The following is a 15,622-nucleotide window of genomic DNA, read 5'->3' on the forward strand; positions in this document are numbered from 1 at the left end:
GAAATTAATGAAACAAGTGACAATAACAAATAATAACTTGTAAACTCTCTAAAACTAAAGAAAACTACTCCAAACTAAGGAAGGGAGTTGAATGTGTTGAACCTCAATGGATGATTTGAAGAATTCCAATAGATCAACTACTTGTATGACTTGAACTGAATCATTGGATCCCATGTTTGCATCATTCCCTTCCCCTTGAAAGCGATTTGCCCACAAATCAACAGATTGGAGATAATGCAACAGCTCGGGCAACACCTTCATGAGAACATACCACGTTGCATGTCACTTATGTAATTGCAAGAAGCTCACAAGTAAAGTCTTTAACCAAGGTATGAACCAATGTGCCCGAATATGGTTATAACGCCACTTTGCTCTTCGTCTCTTACAACCATTCCCCATAAGCGCTCGAATCAGCCTTTTGGGATGGTTTGTGAAAGCTGAACCTACACAAGAAGTCACACAATAAGTATTTGTAGGTATGAAATCACTCGAAAACTTACCATTTGCATCTACTAGATAAGGATCTTCATAGCAATACTCAAATAGGCTAGCAAAACTTGAATTTGGTTGTGCAAAGTTGTAAAATCCATCACTAGTTGTTGTTTAGCCATCACAACATGCACAGGTGGAAAAGATAAGAATGGACAGCTATAGAATCTGCAGATAAGGGACAAATTTCATCATGTAAAGAACCAGAAAATTGACAAGGAAAGTATGGAGCATCATTATCTAAATAATATGGAAGTTTAGGACAAAATTCAAGTGTAGTTACACCCTTTGAAACGACAATTGGCTTCTAATCAATAGGAAACTAGCCCGAGATGAGAGATTGATCATATGTTGGTAGCAACAAGAAACAACACTTAAGATACGAACTCCATGAAAGCTCTTTAACTCTCCAACAGATGTAGGAATGGAACAATTCAAGATCAACGTGATTATGCTTTGCTTAACCTACACAAAATAAGAAACACTAAACAAAGTAAGGTTAAGATCATTAGTAAAACCATAAGCTCTCCTCACATCCTTAGATTTTGCAATAAATATTTGCTTTCTCTCGTTTCTTTCCACTATGGCCGATTCACTTGTAGGATTTTCTCCATTCAACTCTTTTGCATGTTCACTCTCTTTTTCTTTGTCACTTCGCTCGATTTTTACCTCATGTCCCACAATCTCAATACCATGCTCAACTTCCTCTTTCTTTGGTTTTTGTTATAGGAGGTGTTGATAAGTCTCCCATATGCTCCTAAATCCTTCATCTATGGATGATGTATTTACATGCTTAATTGTTGAATGAACTTTCTCCTTTCTTCTTGAATATGCTGACTTTGAAGAGGTAGATTGTACATTGGAACTAAATTGCATAGGACCCTCCTCTTGACATCCTTATTCACCATTCGGACAAGGCGTCTATGGAAAGGCTCAAAAAATTCATGCAAAATATGCTTAAATTCACCCATCATGTCCTCCATACTAAGATGAAAGTCAACTTGTTGGAAACTCCCTACACCTTTGTTTGACATTGTATGTCCACTTGCAAGAATGGTTAGTGGAAAAAAGGAATACCTCACCCGCTCCCTTAGTGTTTACTCTCAACACTCTTGTTTTTCACTCAACCACTCTAATGAACTCATAATCAAGTTCTAATGGTTGTTAGTTACTTCCCTTGAATAAATTAGAGCTATCCTCAAGATGAAACTCTACTTACCAAGTGACAATCACTAGATCATAGCACGGTCATATTTGAAGAGCAATAATAAGAGTAGGCCACAAACAAATGATGCTAGAAATTTGCAAAATTTAGACCTCTAAGAATGCTAGAAAATGGACACAACAAAGCTGGAAATTGTCTGGAAGTATATTTAGACAAACGACACGATGAACCACTAGATTGATTAGGTCAAAATCCGAACAATTAGTATTTTTTGCCTCAGTTTCCAGATCTGTTTTGGGCACCAAAGACACGTGGTTTATGGCTGATAAACACAGCTAAGGAATGGATTTGACTTGAACAAGAAAGACACAAGATTTGGAAAGTACTGACTTGGGCAAGAAAGACTCAAATTAGGAAACTCTTGGATTCCAAAACTGATTTGGACTTGTGTTTGAACTATGTAACTTGAATATAAACTGGAAAGAAAACTCAAATTCGAAGTGTATATGGCTGGACAAATCAGATTTGAAGCTGAAGCAAAAAAACATAATTCGACAGAAAGTTTGGAAACCTAGAAACTCCTACCCGAATATATGTTTGGCTGGAAATTTGGAAGCTTAATTTGATTGATTCTTAGATTCACATTTTGGAAAGCAAGAGGCTGTTTCAAGAATCTTTCCTAAGTGTGTTTCAAACAGCTAACATAAACCAAAACGAATAAAGATTATGTGTACAGATTTTGGCAACAAATCCAAGTCAACTTTCTGTTTCTAATTCAAGACTGTTATCTTGTTTCCAAATTCAAGACTATGTTCCATTTGTCTTGTTCCTTTTTTTTGGGCGGATCAGATTCTTTTCTCTTTTTTCTTCTTTTTTTTTCTCTTGTTCCATGGATCAAATCAAGAGACAAGAACAGCCACAATTTCAAGTTTAAGAAGATGAACTAGGGTTTTCAAGAATTTAAAGATTTGGAAACTTTTGTATCAAGATTTTCAAGAATCCAACTATGCAATCCAAAAACTTCAAGAAAACACCAAACCAACTACAAGACTCAAGAACAACAAGAGACAAACACAAGGTATGGAAGTTTTTATTTTTTTTGGATGAACAGTAATGATGGATAGTAATCGCTACAGTAGATGAATAATACTAGTCACTACAGTACTTTTTTTTATGTAGACACACAAGAAGGAACACGATACAATGTTTGGAGACACAACAAAGAGAACACGGATAGATTGGACAAAAGAAAAACTTGCAATATGTTGAACGAACTCAAACACGATGAACAAACCCCAGAACTTAACAAAAACAAAGATATAACGTTGATACCTTTCAACTAGCTCTTGATACCAACTGATACAAATTGCATTCGACTTGCTATGTAACTTGTAACATGACAAGCCCCAAGGATCTAGAATTTGGTATCAAAGTTTAGAGGATGGATTCTAAACAATCAAGAACAGCTCGAGACCGTGTTAGAAAAGTAGAGTGATACTACAATCTAGTGCATTTCTAGATTGATAAGTCAACTGAAAACTCAAGAATCCTCTCAAGTATTCAAGTTTGGAGCTCTTGAAAAAGAGACCCACGAAACACAAAGTGTTTGTTGGAATTTTCTTAATTCATCGTTCACCCCTCAGTAAAATGTTCGGACTAGGCTTATTTATAGCCATTACAAAGACTCAAAACCTAACTCGACTAGAACTAAGACTTAACCCTAAGTCGTTAGACTAATAAACCTAACTTAGCTCACTAATGGTCCACATGATCTTAGCCATTTATTCTACCAAAATATCGACTCACTAACGCTAATTAACATCTAATCATTGCTAAACAACAATTAACACACAGTTGGAAATTAATGAAACAAATGACAATAACGAATCATAACTTGTAAACTCTCTAAAACTAAAGAAAACTACTCCAAACTAATTAGTTTGATGAATGTGTTGAACCTCAATGGATGATTTGATGAATTCCAATAGACCAACTACTTGTATGACTTGAACATGAATCATAGAATCCTATGTTCGCATCACCTATGGTGTTGTTAAATAATTTGGTAATGTTGGACAATTTGTTTTACCTTAGGCAAGGCATACTATTAACGATAGTAAAAAATGTCATACTATGTGTAGATAAAACATTGCATACTATTATAGTAGATAATTAGCTGAGAGAACTATAAAAATTTACGCAACCATAATGAGGGATAATAGACATAGTTGTAATTCAGATTGAGGGTTGATGCTGAATGGTTCTACTATTCAACCTCATATTATTCACATAGATAGATAGATAAAGTAGTAGTCCTGAGATGTAAGTTGGTAAATAGTTAAGGTAGCAGTCTCGCAATCCTTTCTATTGAAGACTAGGTGATATATGGATAAGAAAATCTGCCCACACTTCACCCAACTGCAATAGTTACGATAAAATCTAATTTAGGAATCTTATTGTGCAAACAAAGCTATACAGTTCACAAAGCAAGAAGCACAAGTGAAAATGAGCATACCTGTGCAAATCTGACTCTGATGGTGTGAAATGGAAACATCTGAACCCTCAATTTTATATATTAATGACCACCATTATTGCCACTTAGTTTAGAAACTAATCTACAAATGGTGAAGAGAATGGGTGGTCTTCAGTTACAGATGTAATGTTGAGCTCAAATGATTCTTAATCTCCCACACTTTAATGAGCTCTTCTACATGCTACAATTACTGGTTCAAATGAGTGTATTTTGTTGGAAGAACTCAATTAATGTTTCTTGAGCTTTAACGATGAAGAGCACAAAACTTCCTACAGTTACAATTCACAAATAATCTTCAAATGGTTCTTCTACTTTGGCCCATTAATATCGTCTTAAACACATTTAATTCAATCGGATGGTTTTACCCCAATTCACCCCGCTTCCTTTCTATCTTACCATTGTACTAAACAAGTAGTTAAAAGGGTGAAAGTGTCACAAACAACACATAGGCACCATTTGTGAATGTAATCATCATCTCACAAAGGGCACTGAAGAAGCGCTGAGCTTCCCCGGACCGAGCTAAACTGATGAGCTCGGGGTGCTGATGGAAGAGCTGGTCCTAAGCCTGCAAAACAAACAAGAATGAACTAGCCAAGGGGGCCCGAGGGTTGTCTCCGAGGGCACTCCGACGGTCAAGTTAGGTTTCCGGTGAGTAGGGTTCACGGGAAGTAGAGACGGACGGGAGTGATTTGCCAATAGTGAGCGTATCTTGTACAGTCAATGTGTGCTATCATTTATACCTGTGAGGGAGTCCGACCTCCGTACTTTTCGAGACTTGCCCAGAATAGTCAGTATCCCGCACTCAGGGGGATTATCCCCGACCTCTTCGGGATGGACCCTTGCCTCCTTCAGGAGCCCTAGCAGTGCGGCCCAGGACGGCTGCCAGGGGCCTGAGGCCGAGGCCCAGCTCGGCCATGCCTGGGCTGCCACGTGTCTAGGCTCAGGATGGGGTCTCTGCACTAGCCCCCTAGATTAGGTAGGGTTGTCAGGCAGACCTAATCTACCTCTGCCACGTGGGAGGCCAGAGCCGCGCATTACCCTGCCAAGGTCACCTCTGGTACAGTGCTGTCACAGGGACGCTGCGCCCGCATCCTTTCAGTTGTCACGCCTCTTCGATTTTCGTACCAGCATTAAATGCGTTCACATGGGGGACGGTTCAAATCCACGCAACCGTTTTCCCCCCCATTCTTTCCCTTATAAATAGGGGTCACCAGATTTCCCTCTGCTCCGTTTGTCACTTCTCCTCCCTCTTGTGCATTTTGCATTCCCATTTTCCTTGTGCATTCGCATTTCCATTTTCCAGCAACTTCCGGTGTCCCGTGCCCAGATTCCGGCGAATCTTCCATCCTTCCTCTTCCTTGATCATCAGTAAGTCCCTGTTGCGATTCCTTTTCCTTTTACAGTGTCTCTTCCGCCTCCCGCCACCTCCTGCTTTTTATGTCGGGTCATTCCGACGTTACTTCCACCGCATCCCAGAGTCCGGCCCGTCATAGAGTCACCAGGATCTTCATTTCTTCTTCATCCTCGTCTTCACCTTCTCCTCCTCCCCCTTCCTCTTCTTCTGCTTCTAACCCCGATCTGCTTGATCCCATAGACATTATGAGCTCTCCCTCTGCCCACTCTCCTTCAGCCCGAGACGTAGAGGAGGCGGCTGAGCTCGACGCCTATATGGAGCAACGGGCCGCCTCTGTCCCTTCTCCCCAGTCTCCACATGATTCCCCGGACGGAGCCCAGGGAGGAGCTGGAGAGGATAGGGACTCCTCCGAGGGGACCCCTGATCCCCCGCAGGGGGATGCTTCTGAATTTAGCTACGGCTACCCTGACCACGAGGAGGTCACCTTCTCACCCGAGGCGGTGGCCGAGTTGGTCAGGTCCTACTCTATCCCTCCGGCCTTCGAGCCAAGGGCTGCCGGGCCCGACGACCGAGCCAGCCGACCTCCCCCTGGTTTCGTAGCTATCTACAACGAACAGCTGATCGGGGGACTCCGCCTACCGATCCCTCCGGCCCTGACCGAGATCCTGAGCTATTTTGGATTTAGAATCACCCAGGTCCACCCCAACTCGACAGGATCATCATAGGGTTCCTAATCTACTGCAAACTCTGCTCCATTCCTTACTCCCTCTCCCTTTTCCGAGCTGCTTTCGTCCTCAAGGCAGCCCTTATTGGGTGGTATTACTTCTGTCGCCGGACCGGGAGCCAAGGTCGGGGGGACAAGGGCTGCCAGGACTTGTTCTACCAATTTCCCTCTTCCGTCAAGAACTGGAAAGGGAATTTCTTTTTTGTCAAATCCACCGGTTTTGACGCCACCACATGGAAGGTCGGGGAGGTCAGGACCGACCCCTACCCGGAGGACTTGGACTCTGAAACCCTCATCCAGCTGTTGAGCTCTAAGGTGAAGCTTACCGCCACCAAGTTCTCCAGCAAGCAGATCTCTGCGACCGGACTGATGGGGACATTGTCCGGGTCCCGTGGCGAGGTGGTGGCCTCCCTGTCGACCTTGTCGCCTGTAACTCTGACCCTGACTCTGTGGTTCATTGCATTTGCATACATCTTCTTACCGTCCTATTTTGGCTGATTCAGCGATGCTTTTTGCAGTGAGGAAGCTTTCCCAACTGCTAGGCGCACTTACTGAGGCGGCCACCCCCACTCCCCAGCCAGAAGTTGCCAAGGAGGTCCCCGGGACGACCTCGACCCTGGGGGGCGGCCAGGCCCCCCAGAAGGAAACGCAGGACGCCTCCTCCCCCTCTAAGAAGGCCGCCAACACCAAGAAAAAGGCGACCGGACAGAAGAGTGGTCGAGGGGACGAGCCCTCCCAACCCGGGAAGAAACTCGCGCTGGTCCCCGCACAGCCTCTCCCTCTTACGATTGTATCAGGGGGACCAGTCCACTTGGGCGTTGGCTCCGCCGAGGAGCATGCCTGGGAGTCGCCTCCCCCGAGCTTGTGGCATTTCCGCCACATAGCTCCCCTGAAACCGGGTCAGGCCCCCACCATGCACGACCCCCGCCGCTTCTGTCCGCCCTGGGAGCTCTCCATCAACGACCGAGCCCAGTTTCTCGAGGTGGCTCGCGAGCTGATGGTGGGTTCGGTCCTCCCACGCGACAGGAGGTGGATGGAGCTGGCCGACCCTTCCGATCTCCTGGACGCGTATTACACCGCCCAGACTCAAGTAAGTCTTCTAGCCCATGGGTCAGTTTTGCATCTGTGTTTCGGTTAGGTATCGCAGCGTGCTGACCTGTTTTCCCTCCTCCTCAGGCCAACGCCGCTGGTGCTGCCCTGGCGACCCACTTCTCTGAGCTATCTCCCGACTTGGAGAAACTGCGGAAGAAGAATCAGGAGACGTAGAAGAGGCTTTCCCAGGCTCTTAAGGATGCGGACTCCCTTAAGGCCAAACTGGGCAAGGCCGAGAAGGAGCTGGATACAGCTCAGGTCCAGCTCGCTTCCACTAGGTCGGAGTTCGACCAGCAGAAGGCTGGTGTGGCCAAGCTGAAGGAGGATCATGCCATCGAGCTCTCCGGCACCGTCAGCCGGGAACGGAAGAAGGCTGTCCGGGAGTTCATCTCTTCCGAGCAGTTTGAAGAGGACATCGCCCTCCTTAACCTGCCCATCCTCCAGGTCAGCTCTACGCGGGTCTTGAATCAGGTGAAGAGCCTCAACCCTCCTGGCTTCAACTTGGCGGACTTCAAGGACAACAATCCCGCGGCCGAAGAGATGCTGGACTGGCTCTTCGACGGGTACCGCAAGGGGCATGCCCTGAAGGAGCTGGTGGGCCGAACCGACGTTGGAGCCGAGCTGGCGGAGGTTCCCCTGGAGGAAGGTGAGTCTCCCGGCAGAGCTTCCGGGAAGGAGACGGTGGCCTAGGGTGGCGGCCACTCCAGAAACCCTTTCCGTCTTCTTATAAGGATGTGACCATGCTCCAGTTGAAAATACTCTCGAAGGTCCATCTGAGACGGAAAGGTTCCCCTGCCTGAATAGCCTTCACCATACGCCTCTCCGCATGCTTAAGGTGTACCTTCAGCTCCTGCTCCAGGCGGACTACCGGCAAGAAGAAGGGGGTCCGAGCTGTCTTCTCTTCATGGCTCGGCATACTTTGTAACAGATAGGCAGCCTGGAAGTTTTGTAATAGATAGGTAGTTTGGAAGTTTTGTAATAGATAGGCTTTGAATGCGTATATGAAATTCGAAAAGAATTATTTTGCATTCCCGGCCTGCGACCAACTCCCGTAACCAAAGTCATGTGCTGACCTCCTGGGTTGAGCACCAAATATATACCCTCGTTAATCTGGCGATCACATTATCAAAGACAACCAGGTTGGCGAAGCCGAGTGCCGACCTCCCGGGTCGAGCACCGCGCCGTACTACCAAGGCAACGGGCCAGCCTCTTGGGGTTGAACGCCAAACCTTAAGGATTTTTCCCGCCGACCTCCTGGGTCGAGCGTCGAATCTTGGATCCCCTCAGACCAAGAATAGCTTTTGATCCCATCAGACCAAGAATAGTCTATTCCGCGCCGACCTCTCGGGGCCGAGCGTCGGGCTCCCAGGTTCCCAAGTTTTTAACCCTTGCCGACCTCTTGGGGTCGAGCATCCATCGGGAAGTTTCTATCAGTGCCGACCTCTTGGGGCCGAGCTTCGCGCCGACCCCTTGGGTCGACCTTCTACTTCGAAGCAGTAACCTGTGCCGACCTCTTGGGGTCGAACATCAGGCTTCAAAATTCCTTTTCGCCGATCTCTTGGGCCGAGCGCGGAGTTTTCAGAACCCTTTCAAATTTCCAAGTTTTTCCCAGTCGTGCCGACCTCCCGGGCCGAACACTTCACCTGGATTCCTTACCACCCTTAGCCCCCCACTAGGACATTTAGTGAGGGAACGCTAAGTGTGCTAGTGCAAGGTGCAAACTTAAGAACTTTAAAAGTAGACAAGTGCTAGTGAAATTAAAACTGTAAAGTCGGGCTTTTATTGAATGATAAAACAAAAATTCGGATTTCAGAGAACAGACAACTGAACACCCTGATCTAACCTACGCTACAAACAGTCACAGATTGGAGAAGTGCCAAGTACGGGGTACCTCAGATCCATCCATCTTGGCGAGGCTGCAGTAGCCAGCTCGGCTCACCTCAAGGACCTTGTATGGACCCTCCCAGTTTGGGTCGAGTTTGTTGGAGCCGTGAGCTCGGCTAACCGAGTTCTTCCTTAGGACGAGATCCCCCGGCTGGTACTGCACGGTCCTTACTCTGGCGTTGTGATAGCGGGCGAGCTAGCTTTTGTACTTAGCCATCCGTACCGCTGCTTCTTCACGCTTAGCCTCCAGCATGTCCAAACTGTACCGCAGCTCTTCTTCGTTGGTCGCCGCAACGAAATTCTGTGTCCGGGGCGAGGGGAGACCAATCTCCGCGGGCACCACTGCCTCTACTCCGTAAGTTAAAGAGAACGGGGTCTCGTGGGTGGCCGTCCTAGGCGTAGTGCGGTAATCCCAGATGACACTAGGGAGTTCATCCAGCCAGCTCGACTGGGCTGACTCCAACCTAGTCTTCAACCCTTGCAGAATTGTTCGGTTAGCGTTCTCCACCTGACCATTGGCCTGGGGGTGACCGACCGACGTGAAGTGCTGGTTGATCCCGAGTTCGGCGCACCAGCTCCGGAAGGGGTTCTCGGTGAACTAGCGCCCGTTGTCGGATATCAAGACAAGCGGGATGCCGAAGCGTCAGACAATGTTCCTCCAAAAGAATTTTTGGATTGCTCTGCCAGAGATAGTGCCCAGGGGTTTCGCTTCCATCCACTTCGTAAAGTAGTCGATGGCAACCACGAGATGCTCGTACCTTCCCGGAGCTCAGGGGAAAGGGCCTAAGAGATCTATCCCCCATTGGGCGAAGGGCCAGGGGCTATGGATGGGGATCATTTCCCGAGCTAGCTGGTGACGCAGTAGGGCGTGCACCTGGCAAGATCGGCATTTCTGTACCAGTTCTGCGGCATCCCGGAAGACGGAGGGCCAATAATAGCCCGAGAGAAGGCACTTTTTGGCCAACACCCGGGACCCCACGTGCGCCGCACATATCCCTTCATGGATTTCACGGAGGACGTAGTCACCCTCCTCGAGAGTCACGCACTTTAGCCAGGGAGACAGGTATGACCTCCTGTAGAGGGTTCCCCCAACATAGGCGTACTTGACAGCTCTGAGCTGGATTCGGCGGGCCTCGGTTTTGTTCTCAGGAAGGACACCCGAGCTGAGGTAGTCTATGAGGGGTGTCATCCAGATGGCAGAACTGTCTATAGCCAGGACCCGGACCTGATCGATACTTTTCTGCTTTACTACCTCTACCAGAACTTTTTTGCTCAAGTGCGCGAACGAGGAGGATGCCAGCTTTGACAGGGCATCCGCACGCTTGTTTTGCGATCTTGGCACCCGCTCAATCTCAAAGGCATCAAATAGGGCTGTTGCCTCCTGCACCTTGGCCAGATACTTATTCATGACCTCCTCCTTGGCCTCGTACTCCCCGAGGACTTGGAGGACGACGAGCTGCGAATCGCTCCGGACTTGGATCGCGGTTATCCCATCTGGTGGGCCATCCGCAATCCTGTGAGCAGGGCCTCGTACTCGGCCTCATGGTTGGACGCGGGGAAGTCAAATCGGAGAGCGTAGGTCAGCTCTTCCCCGGTGGGTGAGATAAGTAGCAGACCTGCTCCGCTTCTTTCCTTGCTGGAGGCCCCGTCTACAAACAACACCCAGGACTCCTTCGGCCGTACCTCCTCGCGCAGGGGGCTTAGCTCGGTTAGGGTTAAGCTAGCCCCCTCAGCAAGGAAGTCTGCCAAGGCCTGGGTCTTGATGGCTGTGCGAGACTGATAGCCGATGTCATGCTCGGCCAGCTCGACGGCCCATTTGGTCATCCTGCCCGAGACTTCGGGTTTGGTGAGTATCTGCCGAAGAGGCTGATCGGTTAGGACGACGATGCTGTGGGCTTGGAAATAAGGTCAGAGTTTCCGGGCAGCGTGCATTAGAGTCAGGACTAGTTTTTCAGCTGGCATGTACCGCGTCTCCGGCCCTTGTAGAGCACGGCTGACATAGTATATTGGCCTCTGAACCCCCCCTGTCCTCCCGCACCAAGACCGCGCTAACGGTTTCGTTGCAAGTAGACAGGTATAGGAGCAGGCTTTCCCCCTGCTCCGGGGCCGTCGGAGTGGGTAGCTCTACTAAAGATGCCTTGAGATCGGCGAAAGCTTTCTGGCACTCCTCCGTCCATTGGAAATCTTTAGGCACTTTTAGGATGCGGAAGAAGGGCAGCCCCCGGACCGCGGAACGCGAAAGGAATCTATTCAGGGCGGCCATCCTTCCTGTGAGCCGCTGAACCTCCTTTACGCTCCTCGGGGGGGCCATGTCCATGATGGCCTGGAGTTTATCCGGGTTGGCCCGGATCCCATCCCGGGATACCAAGAACCCTAGGAACCTTCCCAACCTAACTCCGAAAGTGCACTTTTTCGGATTCAGTCGCATCCGACTTTCCCGCAGGATGCCAAGGATCTCCCTCAGGTCGGGGACGAGCTGCTGGTCTGTCCGGCTCTTGATGATCATGTCATCTACGTAGACTTCCATGCTCCTGCCGATCTGGTTCTGGAACAGTTTGTTGACCAGGCGCTGGTAAGTGGCTTCAGCATTTTTTAGGCCAAACGGCATGGTCCGGTAGCAATAGATTCCCTCCTCGGTGATAAAAGATGTCTTCTCCCGGTCCTCCTCAGCCATCTCTATCTGGTGGTACCCCTTGAAAGCATCCAGAAAACACAAGACATCAAAACCCGCAGTAGAATCTACTAACCTGTCGATTCTCGGCAGAGGAAAACAGTCCTTTAGGCAGGCTTTGTTGAGATCCGTGAAGTCCACGTACATCTTCCAGGTCTGGTCCTCCTTCTTTACCAGCACCGGGTTGGCTAACCAGGTCGGGTAGTAGACCTCCAGGATGATCTTGGACTCCAGCAGTTTCCCGACCTTCTTCTTGATCACCTCGTTCCTTTCTGGGGCGAAGCTCCTCTTTTTCTGCTTGACTGACTTGAAGCGGGAATCCACGTCGAGGTGGTGGACTGCCAGGTCGGTCGGGATTCCGGGCATGTCATCCACCGGTCAAGCGAAAACCTGGGAGTATTCCCTTAACAGAGCCTTCAAGCACTCCTTCTCCTCGGGGGGCAGCAGCGCGCCTATGCGGATCACCTGGTCTGGGCGGTCTTCCCTCAAGGGGAATTCCTCGATTTCGTCCTGGGTGCCCGGCTGCCGGGTTTCATCCCCCGGGATGTAAGGTTCCAGACAGGTCGTCTGGACGACCACCTTCTCCCGTCCATGGAGCATGGCCAGATAGCAAGCCCGGGCCACCTCTGGATCACCGCATACCTCGGCTATCCCTCCTGGAGTGGGGAATTTGACGCTAAGGTGGAGCGTCGAAGGGATAGTTCGGAGAGCGTTTAAGGCAGGCCGACCCAGGAATATGTTGTACGGGGACTGTTGCTTGACCACCACGAAGTTAACAGGGATGGTCCGGCACTTGGGGGCCTGCCCTACCGTGACCATCAGGGTGATCATTCCCTCCGGGTTGATGGGAGGTCCGGTGAAGCCCATCAGTGGTGTTCGAACTGGGGTTAGCTGCCCGTCTTCCAAACCGAGCTCCTTGAACACCCGATAAAATATGATGTCCACTGCACTCCATTGGTCGACGTACACCTTTTTCACGCGGTAATTGTTGGTGACAATGTCTATTACGATGGCTTCATGGTTTCCGGACGCAAGGGGAACTGCGTCCCTTGGCCCGAAAGTGATCTCCTCGTCCATACGCAGCCGCTTCAGGGAGTCATCCCCCTCGGGGGGAGGTCGCCTGTTCTTCCTTGCCGTGTGGCTATCTCCCCCGACGGAGCCCCCGGCGATGGTGTTTATCACTCCCGCCAAGTTCTGGGTATTCTGGTCGGGAGAGTGACCCCGAGAAGCGTCACGCCGCTCGGGGCGGTCGCGATGCTGTCCCTCACGCCGGTCTCCGTAGTGATGGCGCCCGGACTCCTTGTCCGGACGGCCATGGCGCACGAACCGTCCCAGAAACCTGCGCTGGATCAGGTCCTCGATCTCTTTCCGTAGGGCCCAACATCCCTCCTTGTCGTGTCCCACGTCGCGGTGAAAGGCACAGTACCGGTCCTGGTTTCTTTTGTTCCGAAGTGTCCCCATGTTGTGCGGCCGATCTCCCAACCCTTCCGCCTCCATAACAGCCAAGATCTGAGCTCTAGGCCGTGTCAGAGAGGTGTAGCTCTTCTCCGGGAGTGGCGGCGGAGCAGGGGCCTTCTCCTTCGAGAGCCGATCAAAGACGTTCTTTTTGGCCGAGACGTCCTTGCCCTCTTGGGGGTTTATCCGACCCTTCCGATCTCCTAGCTCCCGATCTGATTCCTTCTTTAGGCGGCCTGCCTCCTCCGCATTAGCGGCCGCGTGTGCCCGGGTTAGGAGCTCCTCTAGGTTTACGGGAGGCTTCTTGGCCAGCTCGTAGAAGAGCTCCTTTACCCGGAGCCCGTTCGTGAAGGCGGCCATTACCACTTTTTCGTCTTTGTCCCTGACCTGCAAGCTCTCCGCGTTGAAGCGGGTCATGAAGTTCCTCAGCAACTCGTCGGGCTTCTGCCTGATGGACATCAGGTGGGTGGCGTTCTTCGCATAAGTCTTCGAGGAGACGAACTGGGCGACGAACTGCCTAGCCAGCTCGGGGAAACTCCGGATAGACCCTGGTGCCAAGCCTTAGAACCAGAGCCGAGCTTTCCCCTTCAGGAACATAGGGAAAGTCTTGCAGCGGATCTCGTCCGCAGCGGTTTGCAGTCGCATGTGCGTCAGGAAGATCGAGAGGTAGTCTTCCGGGTCAGTGGAAGCATCATACATCTCGATGCTCGGGATCTTGAACCTCCGGGGTAGGGGGTAATCCTCTATCTCCCTGGGGAAGGGCGAGGTGGAGTAGTTGTCTTCGTACAACCGCAGCCGCAAGATCTGCTCGAGCTCATCTTGGACAAGCTTCAAGTGGAGAGGGTCGCGCGGTCGGCTCTTGGCAGACCGGACGAGAGAGCGGTCAAGCCCATTTCGCGCAGGCCTCCTCGGCGAGGGGTCCCTCAGCCTGCTCCCCGCGGACCTGTAGCGGGAGTACCTCTCGCTGTCCCCGACTACCGAGGCTCGCGGGCGAGGTGAAGTCCGTGGCCGTTTCCTTCGAGGGGGTTGGTCGCGTGACTCATCCTCCGAGGGGTCGGGGAGTGACTCTTTCTCTTTCCCCTTTACCTTCGAGGTCTGCTGGCCTCCAGCCCCCCCTCCTTCGCCTGCCGGATGATGTCTTCCAGCATAGGGAGGTTCTCCGTCACGAACTGGAAAATCGGCTGCCTCCTTTCTCCTGAAAAGGCTGAGCCCCTGGCGCCCCGGGACGCCTCAGCCTCCCTTCGCTGGGACCTGTGAGAACCCGTATTTCCCTAATATTTTTCCTAGGGTTTATTTCCCCTTAATTGCATGTTTTTTTGCATTTTCTGGCTTAGGAATATTTTTTTGATGGATTTTATGAGTAATTATAGTTTTTCGATAATTTTTCTAATATTGGAGAGTTTTTAGAAAATTAAGAATATATATTGGACGTGGGACCCACTAGTGCGAAAAGTTTGAAAAAATTCGGCCAATTAGGTTAAATTCCGGATACTGTGTAAAATTTATCGGGTGTTAAGAGATAAGTAGAGTGTGTGAAATGATTGCTGTGAGAGAGAAAAGAAAGGATAGGAATGCATTAATGAGGTGTCAAGTGTCATGGTATCATTTGATAGGATTTAAGAGTTACTATTCCAATTTTTGACTTTTTTGACCAAAAGGTTAAATATCTTAAAAATTGCTCAAAATTCACTCATTTTTACTCCTCCATGGCCGGCTCTCTTAAGCTCAAGAAGGAAGAGGATTTCTTCAATTTTCAAGCTCCCAACTAGCACAAATCATCCAAACCACTTACCTAAATTAGTTTCTACTCCATATTATCCTTCCATTAGGTGCTAGTAAGTTGATTAGTGAAGTTTTCTTGGAGAGCTAAGGTGTCCTACAACTCCCTCTCTCTTGTTTACTAGGTAAGTGAAGCTTAAACTTCCTCCTATACTTAATGATGTTTAAATTGTGCCTAATGGGAGCCAAAGTGGTGGATTATGTGATTTATTTCTTGGTTTGAGTTGATTTGGTGAAGTTTTTATATTTTTGAGGAATTTTCTGGTTTAATATGAATGTGATGTTGTGGATATCTTTGATGATTGGCAATAGTCTATAAAGACTCTAGTAGGTGTGAATTAGTGATAAATGCAACCAATTTTGGGTTTGGAGTGAAATGAGAAAAGTTAGGGTTTTTCAACCCCCTTTTCTCTCCGGTTTTGGATCATAGGGTTAGAGGCCGAATTGGTCTTTGCTCAAAACATGAAAGTTGTAGG

The 15,622-nt window shown here is 49.1% G+C and overlaps 2 protein-coding genes across 2 annotated transcripts; both read right to left on the reverse strand.

Moving 5' to 3' along the window:
* Nucleotides 1–8,081: 8,081 nt before the first annotated feature.
* On the reverse strand, nt 8,082–11,065 carry LOC113714095 (uncharacterized). Its single transcript, XM_027237893.1, has 5 exons — nt 10,858–11,065; nt 10,116–10,735; nt 9,814–10,062; nt 9,465–9,710; nt 8,082–8,294 (listed from the first exon to the last, which is right to left on the reverse strand). Exons 1-5 carry the CDS (start codon nt 11,063–11,065, stop codon nt 8,082–8,084), a joined length of 1,536 nt encoding a protein of 511 aa, XP_027093694.1.
* Nucleotides 11,066–12,290: 1,225 nt separating this feature from the next.
* Nucleotides 12,291–13,826, reverse strand: LOC140015932 (uncharacterized). The gene has a single exon (XM_072068765.1). It carries the CDS (start codon nt 13,824–13,826, stop codon nt 12,291–12,293), a length of 1,536 nt encoding a protein of 511 aa, XP_071924866.1.
* Between the last annotated feature and the right edge of the window lie 1,796 nt (nt 13,827–15,622).

The sequence above is a fragment of the Coffea arabica genome, chromosome 10c (assembly GCF_036785885.1).
Source record: "Coffea arabica cultivar ET-39 chromosome 10c, Coffea Arabica ET-39 HiFi, whole genome shotgun sequence".
Lineage (NCBI taxonomy): Eukaryota > Viridiplantae > Streptophyta > Magnoliopsida > Gentianales > Rubiaceae > Coffea > Coffea arabica.

Coding starts and splice junctions, on each gene's coding strand:
- LOC113714095 (XM_027237893.1), bottom strand. CDS start 11,065: ATGACCAAATGGGCCGTCGAGCTGGCCGAGCATGACATCGGCTATCAG. Junction 10,736..10,857: donor CAAGGAAAGAAGCGGAGCAG/GTCTGCTACTTA, acceptor ATGGCCCACCAG/ATGGGATAACCGCGATCCAA. Junction 9,711..9,813: donor GAGAACCCCTTCCGGAGCTG/GTGCGCCGAACT, acceptor CAAGGGTTGAAG/ACTAGGTTGGAGTCAGCCCA.
- LOC140015932 (XM_072068765.1), bottom strand. CDS start 13,826: ATGTCCATCAGGCAGAAGCCCGACGAGTTGCTGAGGAACTTCATGACC.